Source organism: Salvelinus sp. IW2-2015, linkage group LG16, assembly GCF_002910315.2.
Source record: "Salvelinus sp. IW2-2015 linkage group LG16, ASM291031v2, whole genome shotgun sequence".
Taxonomy (NCBI): domain Eukaryota; kingdom Metazoa; phylum Chordata; class Actinopteri; order Salmoniformes; family Salmonidae; genus Salvelinus; species Salvelinus sp. IW2-2015.
Window position 1 is genome coordinate 1,588,903 of NC_036856.1, and position 24,751 is coordinate 1,613,653.

General features: G+C 41.2%; 1 protein-coding gene across 2 annotated transcripts; it reads left to right on the forward strand.

Moving 5' to 3' along the window:
- Positions 1-4,509: 4,509 nt before the first annotated feature.
- prkacba (protein kinase, cAMP-dependent, catalytic, beta a) lies at positions 4,510-24,751 on the forward strand. Of its 2 annotated transcripts, none has more exons than XM_024004655.2 (10): positions 4,510-4,647; positions 15,632-15,693; positions 18,992-19,120; positions 20,403-20,501; positions 22,326-22,408; positions 22,574-22,700; positions 22,905-23,000; positions 23,151-23,273; positions 23,577-23,741; positions 24,082-24,751. In XM_024004655.2, the coding sequence occupies exons 1-10, from the start codon at positions 4,602-4,604 to the stop codon at positions 24,205-24,207; spliced, it is 1,056 nt and encodes a 351-aa protein (XP_023860423.1). In that variant the 5' UTR covers positions 4,510-4,601; the 3' UTR covers positions 24,208-24,751. The 2 variants fall into 2 exon arrangements, with proteins under 2 accessions (XP_023860423.1, XP_023860421.1); XM_024004653.2 differs by lacking the exon at positions 4,510-4,647 and adding an exon at positions 13,078-13,340.

The following is a 24,751-nucleotide window of genomic DNA, read 5'->3' on the forward strand; positions in this document are numbered from 1 at the left end:
TCAGTGCTTCAGACACCCTGGTTCAATTCCAGGCTGTATCATGATTGGGAGTCCCATAGGGTGGCGCACAATTAGCTCAGCGTCGTCTGGGTTTGGCCGGTGTAGGCCATCACTATGAATAATACTTTTTTTCTTAACTGACTTGCCTAGTTAAATAAAGGTTAAATTAAATGTGAAAAATAAATATATATAAAAATGTCACGAAAAATTATCTGTCTAACACAGTCCTTCTCAAATAGTGTTAAAACGAACATGACTTCAGATAGCTCTGGACTGAACCAAGGGCAAGACCGATTTTTAATTCTCAGTTTTTTAATAACTTCTTGAGAATACAGGGGGTGCTATTTTCCCATTAGCATAATTTGCTCTACAGATTAAACTGCCTCTTATTCAATTATTGCTCTTACTATATGCATATAAATAATACCATTGGAAAGAAAACAATCTCTAGTTTCTAAAACCGTTTCAATTTTGTCTCTGAGTGATACAGAAGTCATTTGACAGCACTTTCCATGACCAAGAAGAAAAAAGCAAGATGTGTATGCCAGCTTCAACGCTCTGCCTATATATGGTCGTGCCCCCCTATGACCCGAAACACACCTCATTGGCCTTCCTCTGGGTGTCAAGAGGAYGTCAGAGGAAAAATATMTTGTTTATCTGGGACTGACGTGAAATGAGAGCTATTTCTTTGGCGTGACCGACAACTTCCKGTTTTCTGATTCGCACGAGTTGGAGCTGCGATTGTGTACTGTTTTGCTGGCGTTATGGATGAAAACTATCTCCGTGTCGAATTTTGTTTGATACATGTGACCAGATCATCGTAATGTATGTTTTTTCAATATAGTTTAATCAGATTATTTGAATTTTTTCGGGAGTTTTGTAGTGTTCCGTTGTCTGAATTTATTTACGTTTGAGATCCGTGCCACTCGACCGGTACCTGTGCTAAATGGAGTGGGCAAGGAACAATTCTGAACGGAACCAACGACTCATCTTGACAAAGGACACTTTGATCAACATTCTGATGAAAGATCAGCCATAGTAAGACCCAATTTACGATGTTATATCATATCTGTTGTGCATGTGAACTGGCCGTGGGCGCCTAGCCGAATCTGCCTGGTATAGCTATGCTAATTTAGCGCTACATTTTGTTTTCGTTATAAAACATTTCATAAATCTGAAATATTGTTTGGATTCACCAGATGTTGGGCTTTCAATATCTGTACGCTGTGTATTTTTCTGAAATGTTTTAAGATGAGTAATTCGTTATATGACGTTGGTCTCTGTAATTGTTCTGGCTGGGTCAGCACTATTTCAGATTGCAGCTGCAATGTAGAACTGTGATTTATACCAGAAAAATGCACATTTTTCAAAAAAAAAACTGCTATACCATAAATATGTTATCAGACTGTCATCTTATGAAGTTGTTTCTTGGTTAGTGGCTATATATATTTTTATTTAGTCGAATWRGTGATAGCTACTGACGCAGGAAAAAGCTGTTGGGAGTAAAAATATCGTGTCCTTTGCTAACGTGGTTAGCTAATAGATTTACATATTGTGTCTTCCCTGTAAAACATTTTAAAAATCTGAAATGGTGGCTTTATTCACAAGACCTGTATCTTTCATCTGGTGTCTTAGACTTGTGATTTAATGATATTTAGATGCTACAAGTTACTTGTGACGCTATGCTAGCTATGCTACTCAGTGGGGTGGGGGGTGCTACCGGATCAGGGTTGGTGACTCGTGAGAAGTTTTAAAGGGAGCATGTTTATCTACAACACAATTGAAAACCTTTGAGAAGTGGTTCAGAGACAACTCTGGGTCAGGTATAGATGCAATACAATCAAAGTCACCAAAATAAAGGTCACAAAAAAGGCCTGTTCATTGAATTTTTTTAAATTCCTCTTGTTGATAAAACAAGGTTTGGATCGAGACATCTGTATATCCCTGACACATACAATGGGACAGTGGTTACTAATATCCAAAGCAAATACCCCACTCCCAGGATATTTCTATGGAGTATTTGTAAATATGAGGTCAATCAAAGTCGATTTCGTAGGGTCCTTTATGTTTGGACGAGTGGGCTTTGTGATCAGCTGGGTCAAATTTAGATTAGTACAAAAATAATTTAAATAGTCAGCATCCTGCAAGCATCCTGCAGCATCCATGCAAGATTAAAATCTCCGGTGATCAACACCTCTGGGGTAGTAAAAATGGCAATTAAATCAGTGAGTTTGTTTAGTACACACTTCTTGGTGGAGGGTGGACGATAGATTCCTATAACTGTTATTTTTGAGTTTGAACCCAACTGAAGACTTAAAGCCAACAATTCAAACCATTTCGGACTGGAGGTAGTCTTTAACAGAGACACAGGAAGAATATTCCTTGTGTAAATAGCAACACCACGACCTTTGCCTTTCCTATCCGCCCTAAACACATTGTAACCATCCATAGAAACCTCAGAGTCCAGGGTTTTATCATTTAACCATGTCTCAAAATTAATGAAAATATAAGGATAGCCTGAGAGGCCCAGATCTTGACATGATCCATTTTAGGTAATAAACTACAAATATTAAGATGTAAAAATGTCAAACTATTTCTGCATTTAAAATCATATGTGTTTCAATACAAGTCAGATTACTTTGAGATTGTTCAGCACAACAGGAGACTCAAAGATTGGATTATACCTATTAGGAAAATTAAACAAAGTAGGAATAACAATTACATTTATCCAGTTAGCACCATTTGGCATGTCACCACTTTCAGATACATGTGGAACTCTCATAGAGACCAAAGAGGAGATGGTAAAAACTGATTTACATGTAATGCTAATATTGTCCTCGCATCAATTTAGTTGACCAACAACCTTTCCAGTGTTTGATGATGACAACAGCCGGGAGCCATTTTCACCCAGGTGAATTCCGTCTTCCACAAAGTAGCCAGGCTTATTCCAGAAGGAGTCAAAATTGTCGACGTAGGACATGCCCAAGTCCTTGGTCAGAAGCATTAACCACTGGTGAAGAGACCAAAGTGAGTGATATAGGGGAACCGGTTGATAATTACATTGGTAGAAGCTTTTATAGTTTACAGATTTTTACAGATGGCTCCAAGGACCAAGTTAGTGGTCGTACAGGAGCAGGCATTTACATTACGAAATTTGTTGTGGAGTTATGTTGAAGACTAACAGATGAACTGTCAGTATACTCTGTTGAACTGTTGGCGATAGTAGTAGCTGCCCTCCAGGACGTTTAACCTGTCAGAATTGTAGTATTCTCAGATTCTGTACTGAATAGTTTGTCATCTGGCAAATGTAATAGACGTGACCTACTATTGGAGGCATTATTGTTATTATGGAGAATCGAGAGACAGGGTGTAGTGCATTCGGGAGTGCATCAAATGAGCTTTAAAAAGATATACAATTTATATTCGTGCTCCACTGGGTAGAATTGAAGCCAAATGTAAGATTAGAGCCATTATGATAGATGTATGGCAAAAGAGGTAGGACTCAGAGCCCAATGGCGGCATTTTTATGCCCTCCAAAGAAAGGTTGGTGGACTAAGATTCAAGGGTCAGATTAGGAAGGAAGAGGTAGATGTTTGCTCGGAAATTGTACATTGAATTTATTATATCCTTATATCTGGTTGGCAAGCATGCAAATGGTTTGTGTATGGTTGATGAAACAGTAAAGCATGTTTTGATGTATTGTTGTAAGTATGTATTGTTGCTCTGGCACCCCAATGGTGGAACAAACTCCCTCACGACGCCAGGTCAGCGGAGTCAATCACCACCTTCCGGAGACACCTGAAACCCCACCTCTTTAAGGAATACCTAGGATAGGATAAATTAATCCTTCTAACCCCCCCCTCCCCCTTAAAATAGTTAGATGCACTATTGTAAAGTGGTTGTTCCACTGGATATCATAAGGTGAATGCACCAATTTGTAAGTCGCTCTGGATAAGASCGTCTGCTAAATGACTTAAATGTAAATGTAAATGTAAGTACCGGTATGTGGAAGAGAGGGAAATATAGATGTGTAGGGATTTGGGGGATGAGGGAGGGTTTGAAGTTAGTAGGGCTCTTTTTTATTTTCTTGGTAGTACAGGATTAGATAGTAGGGTTTAGTTTCTCTTAAGGTTTCTTTATTAATTTAGTCTAAACTGTGATTGACTACACACTCCAGTACAGTAGGTGGCAGCATTCACCTCAAACGTTTGTTTGCGGACCGCCATAATATTATAGAAGAAGATTAAGTGTTCGTAATTTCCGGTGTTAGCAAAAATATTGTTGTTGTTTTTTTTGTTGCGCTGGTGGAACGACAGGCTGAGGTGAAAAGCCTGACTATGTCTTTATGTCAGTGACATAGAGGTGTTACACTAATTTGCATCAAACGATAAAGTAAACTGCAAGAAAGGTCAAAGGGGTTGGCAGAGTCCCATTCGGTAGTGCAACTAACGGAATACATGTTAGTTAGCCATCCAGCTACAGTAACGCTGGCTAATAAGCAGACCATTAAGTATCTGTCTGAAGACTAATAGCTTGTTAACTACGGACCCATCAACACCATCATCGTTTCAAATATATCGCCGTGTCTTCATTTTAGTACGATGGGAAACGCTGCTACAGCTAAGAAAGGCAACGAACAAGAGAGCGGTAAGAGATTATTGCTATCTTGCCTGCAAAGCTAACTAATCATGTTCGTTATTTCAAGAGCCAAGTTGTTAAAGGATTGCAGGCTAACGTTAGGGGACGAACTGGCTTAGCTAACTAACGTAACAAACGTTAGCAACAGTGCGCTAACGTTAACGAGCTAACTAGCTAGCTACACTGACAGTTTGGTAGATGATGCTGCCGTTGTACTACCAGCGGTGCAACAGGGTGGGGGAGGGAGGGTATACTAATTCATTTGTGTTTGAGTAACGTTAGCTAGCTAAACATTTTTGCAAAGTGTCAAACAGTAAATAATAATTTACATTTTTAATGTTGATAATCTGCAAAGACACTGGCTGTCCAGTTACTGTAGTTAGCTAACCAGCTACCTAATTTAGCAACTACGTAAGTAAAGTAGTTAACGTTACTATACCTAGGTAACTAACTGTTCGCTAACGTTTTATTTCAGAAAACCGCTGACAAAGTGGAACTGGCAGCGTTTTAACTACTTTGCCGATATGAAACAGACAATCATAATTTCAGTAAAAAAATATAACATTCCTAGTTTATAATACAGAACCAACTTTGAAGTTTTAAAAATAGGTTATTTAACTCAACATTCCATGATGTAAGTTACTGCTACACTAAGGCATTAGTCTAGTGACAGAATAAATGGATGCAGTTCAATGCATGATTCATATTCACCAATACATTTTCAGGTTGTAAATCACAGCTGGCCTGGTACATTGTTTGCTGCCTCCCATCGGGATGTACTGTTAAAGTTTCAATGACTCAATAACATGGACAAAGGTAACTAAGGCAGGGAATGTCAATTAATCAAACTAGCAAGGGCAATGATCCCAAGTCAGTCATAACTAATTTGCTAGTATATATTTATGTAGCAAGCTAAAAACAGAGCCTAATGTTAGCTATCTAGCTAACGTAAACTCGTACATCGCCTTGGTCCGTACAATTGACCTTATTTTAGCGCCCCAAAAACGTAATACTTCCAGATCAACTGTAATTTTAATACCATTGTAAAGCACAATTTCTCCCCTTTCCAACAGAATTCATTCCGAGACCTTTACGCTGCCCATTTCTGCATAATTCAAGAAGGCAACGAGCTCCTTCGGGTCTTTAAAAAAATGGCGGGTGGGGAAGCAAAACTAATGCGTTATAGTGAGAAGGACAGATGTCGTGTGGGAAAATAGCTTTTTTCACTCGATCTGTCCAACTTATCACCTTATCGCCTCTAAAATGTAAATAAAACACTATAAAGAGTTTATATAATGTGTCATTACATACCTATTTGAAGGTTTGTGTCGAATTAAAATTGGGTTTAGGGCGGTGCTAAAGTGATCTTAGAAGTAAACATCGGCTTTGAGAATGATGATCGCATGCAATGATGGCGAAATAAATGACTAGGTATCCCCCCTCACTGTCCATTTCTTGTTTTTAAACGATGAGAGAAGTGTTACACCTGGTGGAGAGAGATTGTAAGACAGAAATAGTTGCTTTATGCGTGCTGTACGTTACGACATGACACGTCAAGATGTAACGGAGGGTCATTCAACTTTTCTCCAATACTATAGAGCCATTACCATGTCGATCAACGCTTGAATAGAAACCTAGTTCACACCCCCGATTTTGAAGTCAACACAGTCACTACAGTCCCATTAGTTTTCTTTGTAGCCTCGTTTGAATGTCGCGGTTACGCACATTTGTACGGAATGGGGTGAGTTTATGTTAGCTGCTAGCAGGGCGTAATGTCATTGCAGGAGTGGATGACTGACTGACTTTTCCCCCCTTGTATCGTTTTTCAGTAGCTACACAGCTAGAGATGCACGTGTCATTTTGTTAACTAGCAAGAAATGTGAATAACTTTGCTCGCTAGCTATACTGAACGACTGTTGTCCAGTTAGCATATCGCTTGTGTTCGCAAATTCACTCTGGCAAGCTATGTACTCCGATTTCAGAGCACTCTTGTCTGAAGGTGCCAGAGCGTAGAATAAGAGAGCCTACCTTGCCATGGTTGTTTGATCGGTATGACTGTAAAGTTCCCAAATATAGGAGGACTCCCAGCGTGTTGACATATGTGACCGACTGCCTCAATTCGGTCTTATGCAGCAACACTTTAAATTGTTATAAAAGTAGAGACTCGGAGCTAGAAAATGGTTTATCAAACATTGCATGCTTTGAAAGTTGATAAACTTGTAACCCCACTTTTGAGAAAATAGCCCTTGAATGTTTTGGTAGACCAACTGGAGAGCTCTTCTTTGTCTACACCAGTGGTTCCCAAACTTGTTATAGTCCCTTACCACTTCAAACATTCAACCTTCAGTTGCGTACTCCCTCTAGCACCAGGGTCAGCGCACCCTCAATTTTAGTTTTGTGCTGTCATTGTAAGCCTGCCACACACACACTATACAATATACACTGCTCAAAAAAATAAAGGGAACACTTAAACAACACAATGTAACTCCAAGTCAATCACACTTCTGTGAAATCAAACTGTACACTTAGGAAGCAACACTGATTGACAATAAATTCCACATGCTGTTGTGCAAATGGAATAGACAAAAGGTGGAAATTATAGGCAATTAGCAAGACACCCCCAATAAAGGAGTGATTCTGCAGGTGGTGACCACAGACCACTTCTCAGTTCCTCATGCCCTGGCGATGTTTTGGTCACTTTTGAATGCTGGCGGTGCTCTCACTCTAGTGGTAGCATGAGACAGAGTCTACAACCCACACAAGTGGCTCAGGTAGTGCAGCTCATCCAGGATGGCACATCAATGCGAGCTGTGGCAAGAAGGTTTGCTGTGTCTGTCAGCGTAGTGTCCAGAGCATGGAGGCGCTACCAGGAGACAGGCCAGTACATCAGGAGACGTGGAGGAGGCCGTAGGAGGGCAACAACCCAGCAGCAGGACCGCTACCTCCGCCTTTGAGCAGGAGGAGCACTGCCAGAGCCCTGCAAAATGACCTCCAGCAGGCCACAATGTTTATCTAACACCCGTTAGATAAAATACGGAACGGTTCCGTATTTCACTGAAAGAATAAACTCTTGTTTCGAGATGATAGTTTCCGGATTCGACCATATTAATGACCTAAGGCTCGTATTTCTGTGTGTTATTATGTTATAATTAATTCTATGATTTGATAAAGCAGTCTGACTGAGCGGTGGTAGGCAGCAGCAGGCTCGTAAGCATTCATTCAAACAGCACTTTCCTGCGTTTTGTCAGAAGCTCTTCGCTGTGCTTCAAGCCTATCAACTCCTGAGATTAGGCTGGTGTAACCGATGTGAAATGGCTAGCTAGTTAGCGGGGTGCGCGCTAATAGCGTTTCAAACGTCACTCACTCTGAGACTTGGAGTAGTTCTTCCCCTTGCTCTGCATGGGTAACGCTGTTGTCGATGTGTTCCTGGTTCGAGCCCAGGTAGGAGCGAGGAGAGGGATGGAAGCTATACTGTTACACTGGCAATACTAAAGTGCCTATAAGAACATCCGATAGTCAAAGGTATATAAAATACAAATCGTATAGAGAGAAATAGTCTTATAATAACTACAACCTAAAACTTCTTACCTGGAATATATTGCACTTTTACTTGATTTTCCAACTCTTTGTTTTTGCAATATTTAAACCAAATTGAACATGTTTCATTATTTATTTGAGGCTAAATTGATTTTATTGATGTATTATATGAAGTTAAAATAAGTGTTCATTAAGTATTGTTGTAATTGTCATTATTACAAATAAATAAATACAATTATTAATCGGTATCGGCTGTTTTTGGTCCTCCAACAATCGGTATCGGCGTTGAAAAATCATAATCGGTCGACCTCTACTATCTATACCACCTGAGCTGCTGTTAGGCCAGAACGCTCGGATCAACCCTACTCCTCGGACAGAGTGTCCTGTGTGCTCTCCGAGAGCAAAACGCTCTTGAGTTTACGAACGCCCAGAGCACACTCTGGCACTCCAGATTTTAAATTTAAGAACACGCCCGTAGTGTAAACCAGCCTTTAGTCTTGAAATCTTTGGTTGTTTAGTACATAGCCTCACATGTGAATCCTTAAAGAGATGGGTGGAGCTAAGGGTTAAGAGGGTGTGAACGATGCTGAATAGGTGTTGACAAAGATGAGCTCTTCAGTAAGTACCAAAACATTCAAGGGCCGTTTTCTCAAAAGTGAGGTTACAAGTTTATCAACATTTTTATTTTATTTTTTTATTTTACCGTTATTTTACCAGGTAAGTTGACTGAGAACACGTTCTCATTTGCAGCAACGACCTGGGGAGTTACAGGGGAGAGGAGGGGATGAATGAGCCAATTGTAAACTGGGGATTATTAGGTGACCATGATTGTTTGAGGGCGATTGGGAATTTAGCCAGGACACCGGGGTTAACACCCCTACTCTTACGATAAGTGCCATGGGATCTTTAATGACCTCAGAGAGTCAGGACACCCGTTTAACGTCCCATCCGAAAGACGGCACCCTACACAGGGCAGTGTCCCCAATCACTGCCCTGGGGCATTGGGATATTTTTTTAGACCAGAGGAAAGAGTGCCTCCTACTGGCCCTCCAACACCACTTCCAGCAGCATCTGGTCTCCCATCCAGGGACTGACCAGGACCAACCCTGCTTAGCTTCAGAAGCAAGCCAGCAGTGGTATGCAGTTATTCAAAGCAGAATAACTTCCCCATTGTTCCTCAACTGTAGTGTATGATATAACATGTTCTACCTCTGAGTTTATCCAATGTAGAAAACACCATTTCAAATGTTGCTACATAAGACCTGATGGTCACAAATGGTGCAGGAGATACTCGCCCAAATGTTCAAAGTCTATGGCATTTTTATTGCCATTTGAATTGCATTGGGAGCTCATTTTAATGTTTAAGTACAAAAAGTATAAATGCTATCAAAAACATTTTCTCAAACAATCTAAGTTTGGGCAGTCAGGCCATTTGGAAGTTTGTTTCGTGTTAACTTAAGTCGTTTAAGCGTTGGAGCAAGCGGAATAAGTCAAATAATATGAGTATGTAAGAAATCCGGAGTTGTGCATGGTTGGCATTGTGGTGTTTTAGGCTCGTTTAAGTAGGATAATTGTGTTGTCCCTCAACAAGATCAATAGGGGAGCTTTTTGAGCTGCGTGTCTCATGTCTTCACTGTTCTTTCATGCACAATGATGCACCTGGCCTCCACTGCCGATCAGCTACTCCTATTTGTTCTTGTGGATTCATATTAAAAATTGATGTAGCTTTTGTGTGGCATGATTGCTACTTAGCCTGTTGCAGATCTGGACAAACAATCCACCTACCACTATTGTCACTATGAATGTTGGATAGAGGGCAGAATAGACAGTCTGGTAGACTGTAAGGACTGGTGCATGACGCAACGTGGAGTGCCTGGACACAGCCTTTAGCTGTGGTATATTGGCAATATACCAGAAACCCCTGAGGTTCCTTATTGCTATTATGAAACTGGTTACCAACGTAATTTGAGCAGTAAAAATAAATGTTTTGTCATACTGGTGGTATACGGTCTGATATACCACGGTTGTCAGCCAATCAGCATTCAGGGCTCGAACCACCCAATTTATAGAAAAAGTTAATGTGGGGAAAAGCTTAGTGCATAAGGAAAGTACCATAACACCTTGATATAGGGAAGGTGTATACAATCAGGTGTGAGAATTTGGCTAGGATGGAAGAAATTATATAGTAAACCTGCAAAAGAGTGAATGTAAACCAGGGAAAAATGCACTACCTTCGTCTATGCCGAATAAAACATTTTTTTTTTTAAAGCAAAAAAAAAAAAAAAGGGACAACCCTCTCCTAGTTTGAACCAAATTTTGATCTGGACCCGGTTGCATAAAACATTGGAAGTGTTTCTGTTAAGAGGTCGTTGGTTGATGTTTTCCTTTTGTAACCAGAGCAGATGAAAACAACATTCACCTCCACAAATGCTGTTTACAACAGAGGCAAGGAAGGAGTGAAGGAGTGAAGAACAAAGCCTCCTTCACTCACGCCGCCAAACTTACCCTGGTAAAACTGACTATCCTACCGATCCTCGACTTCGGCGATGTCATCTACAAAATAGCTTCCAACACTCTACTCAGCAAACTGGATGCAGTTTATCACAGTGCCATTCGTTTTGTTACTAAAGCACCTTATACGACCCACCACTGCGACCTGTATGCCCTAGTCGGCTGGCCGTCGCTACATGTTCGTCGTCAGACCCACTGGCTCCAGGTCATCTACAAGGCTATGCTAGGTAAAGTGCCGCCTTATCTCAGTTCACTGGTCACGATGGCTACACCCACCCGCGAACACGCGCTCCAGCAGGTGTATCTCACTGATCATCCTAAAGCCAAAACCTCATTTGGACGCCTTTCCTTCCAGTTCTCTGCTGCCTGCGACTGGAACGAATTGCAAAAATCTCTGAAGTTGGAGACTTTTATCTCCCTCAACAACTTTAAAAATCTGCTATCCGAGCAGCTAACCGATCGCTGCAGCTGTACATAGTCCATCTGTAAACTACCCACCCAATTTACCTACCTCACCCCCATACTGCTTTTATTTATTTACTTTTTCTGCTCTTTTGCACACCAGTATCTCTTCTTGCACATGATCATCTGATGATTTATCACTCCAGTGTTAATCTGCTAAATTGTAATTATTCGATTTATTGCCTACCTCATGCTTTTGCACACATTGTATATAGATTCTCTTTTTTCTACCATGTTATTGACTTGTTTATTGTTTACTCCATGTGTAACTCTGTGTTGTCTTTCACACTGCTGATGCTTATCTTGGCCAGGTCGCAGTTGCAAATGAGAACTTGTTCTCAACTAGCCTACCTGGTTAAATAAAGGTGAAATAAAAAAATAAAATAAAAAATATCCATACTGAATGAAGCACTTAAGGGACCTCATTGGCACCCTTAATTGTTTCATTTAATTTAAGGGGGAAATTAACCTTAACATGTTTTGTGCAACTGACTTGAAGTTAAGGAAACTTTAAGGGAAAAGATGAGGGGGAAATTAACTTGAGATGTTTTGTCAAATCGGGCCCTGGCCCTTAAGACACCATGGAGCTGGCACAAGATTTGTCAGAAAATGTACCTCAATGAAGGGATTTGATATGCCACTGTACTCCATTACCCATATATCGCGCCGGGTCCACGGTGTCTTAACGTACCCATGATTGCGTTCCGACCCCAGTGCAGCTCAGTGTAAACAAGCGTAACGGTAGGGTTTGAATCTGCCCAAAAGCGTAGGGACGTACGGCTCTGTGTTCTGTAAGTGCCGGTCACTGGTCAAGTAGCCTGTAAGACTAATTTTCAGCCGGCAACTTTTTCCACAGTCAAACTGTGTTCCTTCCTAGTGCAGCCTGAGTGCCATAGATAAAAACTGGGCACAGCTTCGTCACTGTCATGGTTTCACCATTACTTTACTGAAAACCGTGTGTCTCTAGCCCAAATGGTTCAAAAGGTATGAATGTGCCCACATGGCGTACGCGCGAATGTTCCAAAATGTAATTTGTGGGAAAGTGCCATTCTAAAATGCACTTGCGATTGGTTTCATGGACGAAGATGGAAATATCTGTTACAAATTTAGAAAGAGGGGAGATCTAAAGATGCAAAAAACTATCATTGCTTGGTTATATGACTAGGATATTGCCTTTGACTGCTTGACAATAAAAGAAAGTTGATTTTGAAAACCAAGTTCCACACAAAGCGTTATGACTGGGGGACAGTGCCAAGAGTGTGGAAAGATGTCATCAAGGGAAAGGGTGGCTACTTTTGAAGAATCTCAAATTTAAAATATATTTAGATTTAACACTTTTGGTTACTACATGATTCCATGTGTGTTATTTCATAGTTTTGATGTCTTCACTATTATTCCACAATGTAGAAAATATTAAAAAAATAAGAAAAACCCCGGAATGAGTAGGTGTGTCCAAGCTTTTGACTGGTACTGTATATTTTTTCTACATATTCTACAGGTGCCAGATTTATTATTTGTCCATTCTACAATGTAATCTAATAAAAATAAGGTTATCAAGTTGTAGTGATGGGCATGCAACAGACTATAAAACTCTGGAGAACTTTTATGCATTACCACTAGAGAGCAATATCACCTTTGTTAGAATAGCCTATATCATAGACCTAGATCTGTTGTTTACAAAATATTGAACGTTCTTGAACACAGTACATTGTTTTGCGATACAATGTTTTTGTACGTTTTTTTTTTTTTACTATTTAAAAAAAAAAGCATGAGTGCTGTTAATGTCTATTATGAAAGTGAAAATAGTTTAGACATTGGTCTAGAGTTCTGATGCAGCTTTCTTTTACAAGAACTGAAGTACACTTGAACAGGAAGCCCATACCATTTTAGTATGTGGTTAGCCAAGCATCGCAGTTTGCAATTCATCACAAACAGGAAGTGTATATCACTCTGTATGGCCTCCAGTTGAAAAACGGTTTGGTTACCTTTTTAGCTGTAAGTTTGATCTAGTTGCGAAGGGAAAACGCCATTTCAATTCTAAATGGCCCAGGGAAAGGATCATTCCTTCCTAAAGCTGGACGACCTTGCCAGCCGATTCTTCAACAGGTATCGCAAAGGCAACCAAGAGCAAAAAGCCCAGGAGAGTGAGGGGCCTCATGTCTCAGAGTTCACCATCATTTGGGATAAGTTGAGTAAGTTACTGTGTGCTCTTCATGCTGTAGCTATCGAAATAGGCAGGTGTGATTTAAGTGGGTCTAATTATTAGACGAGCTCAAACTCGCAACTTGTGTAACTGCTTTTATTTGAAAATTACTGATGTCGACAAAACCCTAACCAGTAAATATTACATTTCTAGTGAATACACCCCTGGTATCTCTGGCTACATGGACACAGAAACACTTGACTTCTTGGTGCTTTTTCTAAATCTGTCTATACCCTTTAACTGAGCCTTGTGTTTCCTTCAAACTTGTCAGGGCTGATAATTAAACCAGAGGTGAGACCAGACTGGTGGTTTAGGCTAAACTAAAGGGACACAGGGTCTGAAAAACCAAGAGCTGAATCTTAAAACACACAAAAGTTTTAACAGAAGCAAATGGTATGAAACCAGGAGGGACCTACTTGAAACTTGTTTTCATTGGGGGTTTTTTTCTTTTTCGTATGACAACCATGGAACTTTCTTGATTCCTCAATGTTACTAACTATAGAAGTGTTCGGTTGAGCTTCACCGTGGATCTAAAATGGCATGGAGAGTTAGGCTAGGTCTTACACGGAGTCAGTCCCATAAAACACTACCTAATGCTACGTGCCCTGGAATCCAGTGCCCAAAGTCAGGAGGTTATTAGATAATGTGTTAAATTCACCAGGAAAAAAACACACCAGTAACTAGGTCTATGCAACTATTTGTTCTTCTTAAAACCTTCTTTGTAACTTCGAAAGATGCATCGTACACAAACTGCACTGTCATCAACAACGTGTAATGTATATTGTAAATGCGCAGCAACATTGTTGCAGTCTCTGTTGCCTCGTCTGAATGAGTTCTCTCTGTCCAGTCATTTTCTTTTTGCCACTTCTTGGTCAGGGAGGGTGGATGGTTTGCATTCTATTCTGAAAAAAAAAAAAAAAAAAATTCCCCTCTTTCTAATGATCGGGCCTTAACAGTCCTATGTTACGTTCAATGTCAGTTAGAGGGGTCAGTGAGCTTTCGAACAGCTAGTGAGAGACGTCGTCTCCCTTACCAGTTAGGCCTACTATCGTGTCAGACATGAGAGGCCCATGGAAATAGACGCCCCTATTATCTTGTAGTTGCAGCAGTGAGCTACAACTCCTGCTACAGACAGACAGGAAGTTCTCCAACGACCAACGACATGGCTTAGGCTGCATGCAGAAACCCTGTCAGCTCAACAGCTAGCTCAGTCTTAACGTATAGCCTTTTAGAGACATCATTGAGATTTAGACAACTTTGATATGTAGACATAGTTGGGCTCAAATCCAGTCAAGTTAGGGAATGAACTCAAGTTTCATTCATGTATTGAGAGTAGATTTTGTGAAGATTGTGGACTTTCAATTCATGAATTAAATCCACGTTTATTTATTAAACTGAGATTCCCCCCTAACTTCAGTGGTTTCAGGCTAATCCATTGGAGTTAGGCTATTTGAAATTGCACAGTCTTATGTTGTCTTCTCCAATGTCATTTTGTTGTTCCATCTAACCCACTTAAGTATCTAGCTAATGTTCTTGTTTTTACATGAAACATTTCTTCCCTCTTTCTCCTCTTCGTCATTTCCATCCATGTGGGTGAATGTTCCTGAAAAACCCTTGGTGAACTAGAGACTTTTGGTATGCGCATTCTCTTCCATAAGCTGTCCTAAGTCACAGAGAGAGCAGACAGCCAATAGCCTAGATATCACCCAACAAATAGGCTAGGACTACAACCTGGCTGCTGCTAAAACAGTAGAAAATATTGCAAATGGTTAGCATTTGTGGCTGTTCTTCAATAGTAATAACATCATGACTAACTCATGGATTTAGCCAATTACTTTGTCATTCCTCTGTGACTATGGACTGCTCATGTCTGCTGTGGTTTCCGCAAAGCACTTTCTATGCCTGCACTGTAGTTAGTTTGCTGTGGCTTTTAAAACTTTTGAATTTTTGAATTGTATTTCTCCCCCCTTGAATAGTGTTAACCCTCTGAAAGCAATGCACTGTTGTTTCTCTTTGAATTGGCTATCTATAAAGCCTGTGAGTGCTCTTTGCATCTCTTCGTTGTAAATTGCTAAATAATAAAGATGTTAAGTACAGTACCTCTCTACCTGGTACTTGACTTTGGCCTGACCTTACTATCGGTTTATGGAGTTTGATCCCCTGAACATGTTGACTGTTAGATACCCAGCAACTCTGATCTAAGTAGAAAGACAATAGGTCTATAGACCTGTCTAACCTGTGTTTATTCTGTGCTAATTGTCTTCTTTCTTCACCTTTCAGTGAAAGAGTTCTTAGCCAAAGCCAAAGAAGATTTTTTACGAAAATGGGAGTGCCCACCACAGGTAAGAGATCAGTAACAAAATACGTATTTCCCATAAGTAACAAAATACTACACTGAACAAAAATATAAAACGCAACATGCAACAACTTCAAAGATTTTATGGAGTTACACTTCATATAAGGAAATCAGTCAATTTAAATAAATTAGGCCCTAATCTATGGATTTTTACATGACTGGGAATACAGATATGCATCTGTTGTTCAGATCCCTTTAAAAAAAAAAGTAGGGGCGTGGATCATAAAACCAGTCAATATCAGGTGTGACCTTCATTTGCATCATGCAGCGTGACACATCTCCTTCGCATATGGCTGTTGATTGTGGCCTGTGAAATGTTGTCCCATTCCGCTTCAATGGCTGTGTGAAGTTGCTGGATATTGGCGGGAACTGGAACACGTCAATCCAGAGCATCCCATAAGTTCTCAAAGGGTAACATGTCTGGTGAGAATGCAGGCCATGGAAGAACTGGGACATTTTCAGCCTCCAGGAATTGTGAACAGATCCTTGCGACATGGAGTCGTGCATTATCATGCTGAAACATGAGGTGATGGCAGCGGATGAATGGCATGACAATGGGTCTCAGGATCTCGTCACGGTATCTCTCCATTCAAATTGCCATCGATAAAATGCAATTGGGTTTGTTTTCCGTAGCTTATGCCTGGCCATACCGTAACTCCACCGCCACCATGGGTCACTCTGTTCACAATGTTAACATCAGCCAAACTGCGGTCAGGTTAAGACCTGGTAAGGACACAAAGGGCTTCCCTGAGAATGTTTCTAAATCTAAATAAGCACGCCTCCCGTGATCCTCACAGCCTTCATTTTACCCAGCACTCTCTCCACCATTTTGGTTAACTCCAATGTTTTCTTTAAGATTGGCACTCTGCTCAGCTGCTCCTCATTAACAAACTGTACTCCTACTAGATACAAAGGGTCATTCTCATCACTGTACACTACTTTGCTCTGTTTTCCATTCTTTTGGACAATACTCCAATTCTGCTTGATTCTACCGCCATTGTATTCGGAATCCACTTCATCATCCGCTTCTGCCATCTTTCGTTCCCAGCCAGAGTGAAGTCTAACATTCGCAACGGCATATACTTTTGAGGAGATAGGGAAACGGTGCCCACGCTACGTCAATGTGCGGTGCATTCTGGGCGATTTTGCGACAAAGAGCGCACTCCATGGAGTGAAACATTAGCACGAATCTCGTCAACAAGAAGTACAACATTACCAATACTTTCTGAAATGTGAGATAATCAACTTGCTATCTGTTGTATCGTATAGCTTTGGAATCGTGGCATTACGTGCTTTTGAGGAAAATGGGTAGGTTTCTCGACATAAACACTGACTTTGAGAAAGGATTGTGTGACGATTAGCTTAGCAACTGCATGACAACGTGAAAGTGATTGGTCGACAGTCTGCTGGGTGGGGCGTCTGCTGGTCCTCCCTCATGACTCCATCTATTTTGTGAAGTGCACCAGTCCCTCCTGCAGCAAAGCACCCCCACAACATGATGCTGCAACCCCCGTGCTTCCCGGTTGGGATGGTGTTCTTCGGCTTGCAAGCTTCCCCCTTTCCTCCAAACATAACGATGGTCATTATGGCCAAACAGTTCTATTTTTGTTTCATCAGATCAGAGGACATTCTCCAAAAAGTACAATCTTTGTCCCCATGTGCAGTTGCAAACTGTAGTCTGGCTTTTTTTATGGCGGTTTTGGAGCAGTGGCTTCTTCCTTGCTGAGTGGCCTTTCAGGTTATGTCGATACAGGACTAGTTTTACTGTGGATATAGATACTTTTGTACCTGTTTCCTCAAGCATCTTCACAAGGTCCTTTTGCTGTTGTTCTGGGATTGATTTGCGCTTTTCGCACCAAAGTACGTTCATCTCTAGGAGACAGAAAGCGTCTCCTTCCTGAGCGGTATGACGGCTGCGTGGTCCCATGGTGTTTATACTTGCGTACTATTGTTTGTACAGATGAACATGGTACCTTCAGGTGTTTGGAAATTGCTCCCAAGGATGAACCAGACTTGTGGAGGTCTACAATTATTTTTCTGAGTTCTTGGCTGATTTCTTTTGATTTTCCCATGATGTCAAGCAAAGAGGCACAGAGTTTGATGGTAGGCCTTGGAATACATCCACAGGTACACCTCCAATTGACTCAAATGATGTCAATTAGCCTATCAGAAGCTTCTAAAGCCATTACATAATTTTCTGGAATTTCCCAAGCTGTTTAAAGTCACAGTCAACTTAGTGTATGTAAACCTCTGACCCACTGGATATGTGATACAGTGAATAATAAGTGAAATAATCTGTCTGTTAACAATTGTTGGAAAAATTACTTGTCATGCACAAAGTAGATGTCCTAACCGACTTTCCAAACTATAGTTTGTTAACAATAAATTTGTGGAGTGGTTGAAAAACAAATTTTAATGACTCCAACCTAAGTGTATATACACTTCCCACTTCAACTGTATCTCTGGCAACTGTACCATGTAATGCACCCTGGACTAAAGAGGCAGACAAATAGGAGAAATGTGCTAGACCCTCCGTTAAATGACACATTTCTCGAGGTAGGAATATCGCAAAAATATCTTCATTGGCTCATTCGAGAGAAGACATCCTCCCGAGTTATGACATCGGCCAGCATTCAAATCTGACATGTACGATAGACGTTTTCGCAATCTAAAAGTCGTATTCTTAACTTACAATGTTGTGAGAGCGACTTACTTACGTTGCTACGTAATACCGGCCGTATTTCTGCCTGCTTGAACACCAATAACTCACATAAACATGAAATGACCCAGAGAATCGATATAACATCACTCAGAGATGCACAAAAACAATACAACATTAAAAATGGCTGAACCTTAACTTTAAGGATATAATTAGTGGCTAATTACAAAATACAATTCCTAATACAAAATTGCAGTTACAGGTGTTTAAAAATTCAAAAATCTCTGGCCTTTGTACTCAGCCGCACCACCTTGTTAAAAAAATCCTTGGAAGAACCCTGAACATCACTTTCTAGAGTAGCTCAAACTGCACATGCAATGCTCCAAAAACTCTTTCATGAAGCAAGATGGCAACACGCTAAAACGACACTTCCTGATCTTCAAATGTGCCACTGAGACGTCACAAAGTAAACGATGGGGTGACCACCCGTTCTTCGCAGAGATCGCATAGACCGTAAACGCTGCACAATTACCTTCATTAACGTGTGCTGCCCTGTATTGAATTTCGGCTTTAATGTCGGCTCACTGTTTGCTGTCACATTTTAAGGATGTGTTTTCCTCCTCAGAGCACAACTGGACTGGATGACTTTGACAGGCTGAAGACTCTGGGCACGGGCTCGTTCGGTAGAGTTATGTTGGTGAAACATAAAGGAACAGAACAGTTCTTCGCCATGAAGATCCTGGACAAACAGAAAGTGGGTACCATGCATTAACATGCACTGGGTTGTGTTCATTAGGTTAGGCAACGGAAAAAGAAAATTAGTGTTCCTTATTGGGTAAGTCCAGGTAGTCCTTCCCTGTTTCAGTTTGCTTTCTTCCGTTTAGTCCCTAATGAACATGACCCTGTTTTGTTTTGAATGAAGTTGAACAAAACCTAGGCCGGTTAAATCACCTAGCACAGTAAAGTTGGCTGGTGTCAGAGAAAGCCTGGCTTTATCTAGCATGGGTTTACACTAGTTCAAAAGGAAATGGAAATACTTCTTCTCAGGTACTGTAAGGCTTGGTTAACCACAAAATACAAGTGAAACTTAATGAGACACAGTATGAGAGATCCTGTACCTTGTTATTGCACTGGTATATTTTTTGGGTTAACTTGATCCTACATCAATGCACATGATAGTCAGAACTAAACAGTTTTCACTGTTTCAGCTAAAATTAATGTGTTTGTACCTTTTTAATGTGTTTGCTAGGCCCAGTGAGAGCAGGGGGAAGAAGTTAAATCGAATGAAAAATGTAAACCAGTCATTGAGGCAACAATATTTTGTTAGCTACAAAGTAACTGTTTTGCCTCTCCCTTTTTTCAGCTGACTGCTTTGGGTCTGTTAACTTGAAGGATATTTTATGAAATGTCAGTCCCATCCAGGTTTCAAACAGTGACTGCCGTGCCTTTTGAACCTATGACCATTTGACATTTTGAAAATGACCTCTTGGCAGTTTGGCTTTAAACCTACACTGTGGTATTTTTACAACACAATGCTGTATTCTAAAGCTGTTAAAGATTAGCAATTGGACTGGCCTATGGATATTTAATTGCCCTGATCATCGTAAATGGTGCTGCCTTGTGGTGACTAGATCGCATTGGCTGCCACCAAATGTAGTAAGGATGTTCCCTTGATATCGTCTCTTACATTATTATTTTGCTGTGTATCAAATTAATTAAAGTGGAAAGGCAAACACTTTGTTCTCTTTATTCTCGCGTGTATATTTGTAAGCATCACAAGTTCCCACTACTAGCATCCTGATAACAAATATGCTACAGATGTGCAGTTGCACGTTCAACGCATGTAAAAAAAAAAAACTCATTCCTTGATCTCTAAAGTTAGCCACCACCATAAATTATTCTTTGGGATGTGGTCACATATTCTTCATTAGTGGTACACTCGCATGCATTAGTTTTATCAGATGACTGGTGACCTTTCTCTGTACCATTGTGCTCCTCTCCTCATTGTTATGCCTCCTCTCTCATTGCTCTCACAGGTGGTGAAGCTGAAGCAGATAGAACACACGCTAAACGAAAAGAGAATACTGCAGGCGGTGTCCTTCCCCTTTCTCGTGAGACTAGATTATTCCTTCAAGGTATGTCAGCAGCAGTAGGATGTCCTAAAATGTGCACCATACAATTGGTGAAAAAGATAAGCAGTGTCATCCTGCTAATAGAGCTTGGATGATAAACCAAAAATGGCCTTCCTTGGTATGTCTGTGATTTTGCTACACAATGTTACTGTAAATCAGGGGTCTCAAAGAAAACCTGCAGATACCCGGCCCTCCGTGGAATGATTTGGACACGTGCTGTAGATTGTTCTAAAACCGTTATTTGGTCAACAGTAATAGCCTTTGCATTATGTTGGTTCCTGTATTATTTTGGGTACTTTTTACCTCTTTTTCTCCCAAATTTCGTGACATCCAATTCGTAGTTAGTATTGTCCCATCGCTGCAACTCCTGTACGGGAGAGGCGAAGGTCGAGAGCCATTCTTCCTCCGAAACACGACCCTGCCAAGCCGCACTGCTTCTTAACACACTGCTCGCTTAACCCGGATGCCAGCCGCACCAATGTGTCGGAGGAAACACTGTACAACTGGCGACCAAGACAGCTTGCAGACGCCCGGGCTGCCACATGGAGTCGCTAGAGCACGATGTGACATGGAAATCCTGGCCGGCCAAACCCTCCCCTAACCCGGACGACGCTGGGCCGATTGTGCGCCGCCTCATGGGTCTCCCGGTCACGGCCAGCTGTGACACAGCCTGGGATCGAACCCGGGAGAGTATGTTGATTCCTGCTATAAAAGTATCTGCTTGTCCCTGTTTTCCTGTCGGCTGCTGTGTTAGCGAGCCTCTCTCGCTCTCCAATGTGCGCCTGGAGGAGGGAGAGATGCATTCTGAGAAACACAAGCATATGACCGTTGTTCAAAATGCAATTGTCAGAGCAACTACTGTTACAGTTAGAGAGGAGAGTCACAGCTTTCTGTGAGTATATTTTATTTCTCACCTCTTAATATTGAAATCATGGCACCACTTTACAGCTGGAGTAAGTTGTAGTATGGTTTGGTTTTGATGTGCCCGCGGAGCGCGCCATTTGCAGTGAATAGGCCTACATCAAGTAGCCTAAGCCTAGCGCTGGAATTTTTTTGTAGGATAGATTAATCAATTAGCCTACATGGCTATATAGCAACAATATCATGTTTAGAGTTAGCTGTCTAGATAAGTGTTTTGAGTTCCCACTTCCTCAGGTGGTGAATAATATAGCCTATAGGCCAATATTCACAAAGAGCCAAAAATAAATCTGATAATAATGGATTCTATTTTAACCAGTTGCACAATCATGCTTTCCCTGGAAATGTTATAGGCTACCATCTCACCTGTCTTACTTGGCACTGGAAAATTGTCTATAGCCCTGATGCGAATGTAAAGTAACTGTCTATTGAAATCAAAACAAATATTGTTGTATTTATTGTTATCCAGCAAAATAGTTACATTTATCACAATATTACTTTTTGTCCATCACGCTCAGCTCTAGCAACTCCCCCCAAAATAATTTATCGTAAAAAAGTTGGTGACCAACTTTATTTTGGTATTTTCTTCAGAGGGGGGTTTACAGGTCCAAAAACAATCAAATAGATGCATACGAAGATAACCCTGACCCACCTCCCAAAAGAAAGCATTCCTCCCATCCCACCCAGCCACAGAGGTCGCTTATCTGTCAGTGCTGCAGTAACATCTCTCCTTTGTGAACGGCTGTGTTAATTATTTATAGAAAGACCTAATTTAATTCCAATATTTATTGTAATTTATCGCTCTACTTGCAAATATGTTGGAATAGTCCTTGTACATTTTGACCAATAATATCGTTTCAATTTCAACCCAAGGTAAGTGTGTGTGTTCCAACTTTATTTGAACCATAGGATAACTCCAACCTCTACATGGTGATGGAGTACGTTCCAGGAGGAGAAATGTTCTCGCATCTGAGACGCATCGGGAGGTTCAGGTGAATCAAAAGTTTTGACACCATGTTCATAGCCTGGTATGTCTGTATACTTGAGATAGGAAATAATGGGCACAATCTATGAATTATAAGGTATGGTGCTGTGTTGTCTTTTGGTTGAATTTTTTTCCAACCAAAAGTCAACTTAAACTTTTCTTCTGTCTTCAGTGAACATCACGCACGATTTTATGCAGCTCAGATAGTACTCACTTTCGAGTACCTCCACTCGCTAGACCTTATCTACAGAGACCTGAAGCCTGAAAACCTTCTCATTGATCACCAAGGGTACATCCAGGTACGGATGCAGCGATATCCAAACCAAAGCGTATCCACATTTGTTGTCTATGAACTCTCATCGAAGACTTCTGTCTTGAGATTGAATAGCAAATAATGAGAGGTTAGATGTCACATTACCGTTGACAGTGCATGCAAATTTGCCCTATGCAAATGTGGACTGCTATTATTACATGGTTCTAACGCACTTGTTGGTCCGTTTCAGGTCACAGACTTTGGCTTTGCCAAAAGAGTAAAAGGCAGGACCTGGACATTGTGTGGAACTCCTGAGTACCTTGCTCCAGAGATCATCCTCAGCAAGGTGGGCCATCGTGTCCAATATAGCGTGCTGTACATAGTGTGTGTGACTGTTTGCAACCTACCTGTAGATTTGACTTAGTTGCCAGTGTTGTTTGCACAGTATGTGCAAAGAAAGTCGCTGAAGTTTGTTTTCTCTGCTGTACTCTGCTAGGGCTACAACAAAGCTGTAGACTGGTGGGCACTGGGAGTCCTGATCTACGAGATGGCCGCCGGGTACCCTCCGTTCTTCGCTGATCAGCCAATCCAGATCTACGAGAAGATTGTGTCTGGCAAGGTATGCAGGAATTGATGTTATGTGAGTCTGGACTGACATGTTACCGGACACCATGCGTTCTTGAACGTTATGCAAAACTAATGCATACGTATTAGTGTCCTACAAAACTTTCTTCACAGGGGTGCCTATATATTTTGCTGCGGCCCCTACTGTCAAAAACGACAGAGCTATTAGCCTATATGGTGTCCCTTGATGTTCTGGTTATTTGCCAACATTGCTGTGCGTGTTTCTATCGTCCCAGTGACTTTTATCCATATTTTATAAGCTCCACAGTTAAAGCCCAGCTCCTCTCCTGTGTTCCAGGTACGATTCCCCTCCCACTTCAGCTCAGACTTGAAAGACCTGCTGAGGAACCTGCTCCAGGTGGACCTGACGAAGCGCTACGGCAACCTGAAGAATGGGGTGAATGACATCAAGAACCACAAGTGGTTCGCCACAACGGACTGGATCGCAATCTACGAGAGGAAGGTATGTCCCGATCGTTAGTTGTTTAAGTGTGAAATAACCACGGTTAGTTTGGAACAGTTAAAAAAACAGGTAACACATTATGTATCCCCAGAAAGATAGACGTTCCAGGTGTAATTAAGTATGAACTTTACCGTCATAAAAACACTGCCAGATATAACACATTTGCACTATAAAGGCTTTGCAAGGCTTGTAGGCAAGGATGTTGGGAATTCAGTGCTTTCCACCCTAACCCTCATCACCAAAATAGATTGATTGCCTTTGCCACATAAACAATGTGTAGCTGTTGTGATTGTATTGTTGTCTTTAGAGCCACTCCCACACTTGTCCTGTTGCCTTTCAGGTGGAAGCTCCCTTCATACCAAAGTGCAGAGGACCAGGAGACACAAGCAACTTTGACGACTACGAAGAGGAGGATGTCCGTGTGTCCGACACAGAAAAGTGTGCGAAGGAGTTTTCCGAATTCTAGCAAGGGGAGGCAGGTGTTCCATCAGGTCTCACATGTATTGGGATTTTTGCAGTCTGTTGAGGGTTGGAGCTGAGACATGACGCGTTCAAAACAATTGCCTAGTTCCTTCATTCCACAAGGTTGAATGAGGTCCTTCTTGCCATGATCCTCCTCGCGTGCAGTTAGCACTAAACGTATACACAGGCACATTATGCAGACACCCCTCGTGCTGCGACACAAAAATACTAGGTAGGCCACGTTTTTGTCTTTTGTCTTTTGTTTCCTGTTTTGTTTTTAAAACATTTGTTGCTTTAAAGAACCCCCCCCTTCCCTCCATTTTAAACCAAGTGATTATTTGCAAAGCAAGACACAAACCAATGAAATGGCCATTTTACAGTGGCACAAAGAGTTACTGACTATAGTAGGTGGTATTACACATTTTAGTGATTTTTAAGTTGCTCCTAGTTCTAGTTCTTGCTAGTGACTCTTGCCAGTTCTTGTGTGTTAGGCCTACACGTCAGTGTTTGTTTTAGGTTTAATTAAACGTTCTTGGCCCAGTCTATAA

Excerpts from the sequence above, each read along its gene's own strand:
- prkacba (XM_024004653.2), top strand. The coding sequence starts at position 13,190 with ATGGCCCAGGGAAAGGATCATTCCTTCCTAAAGCTGGACGACCTTGCC. Across the intron at positions 22,701-22,904 it reads ATCACCAAGGGTACATCCAG|GTCACAGACTTTGGCTTTGC; the intron begins GTACGGATGCAG and ends GGTCCGTTTCAG. Across the intron at positions 23,274-23,576 it reads AGAAGATTGTGTCTGGCAAG|GTACGATTCCCCTCCCACTT; the intron begins GTATGCAGGAAT and ends CCTGTGTTCCAG.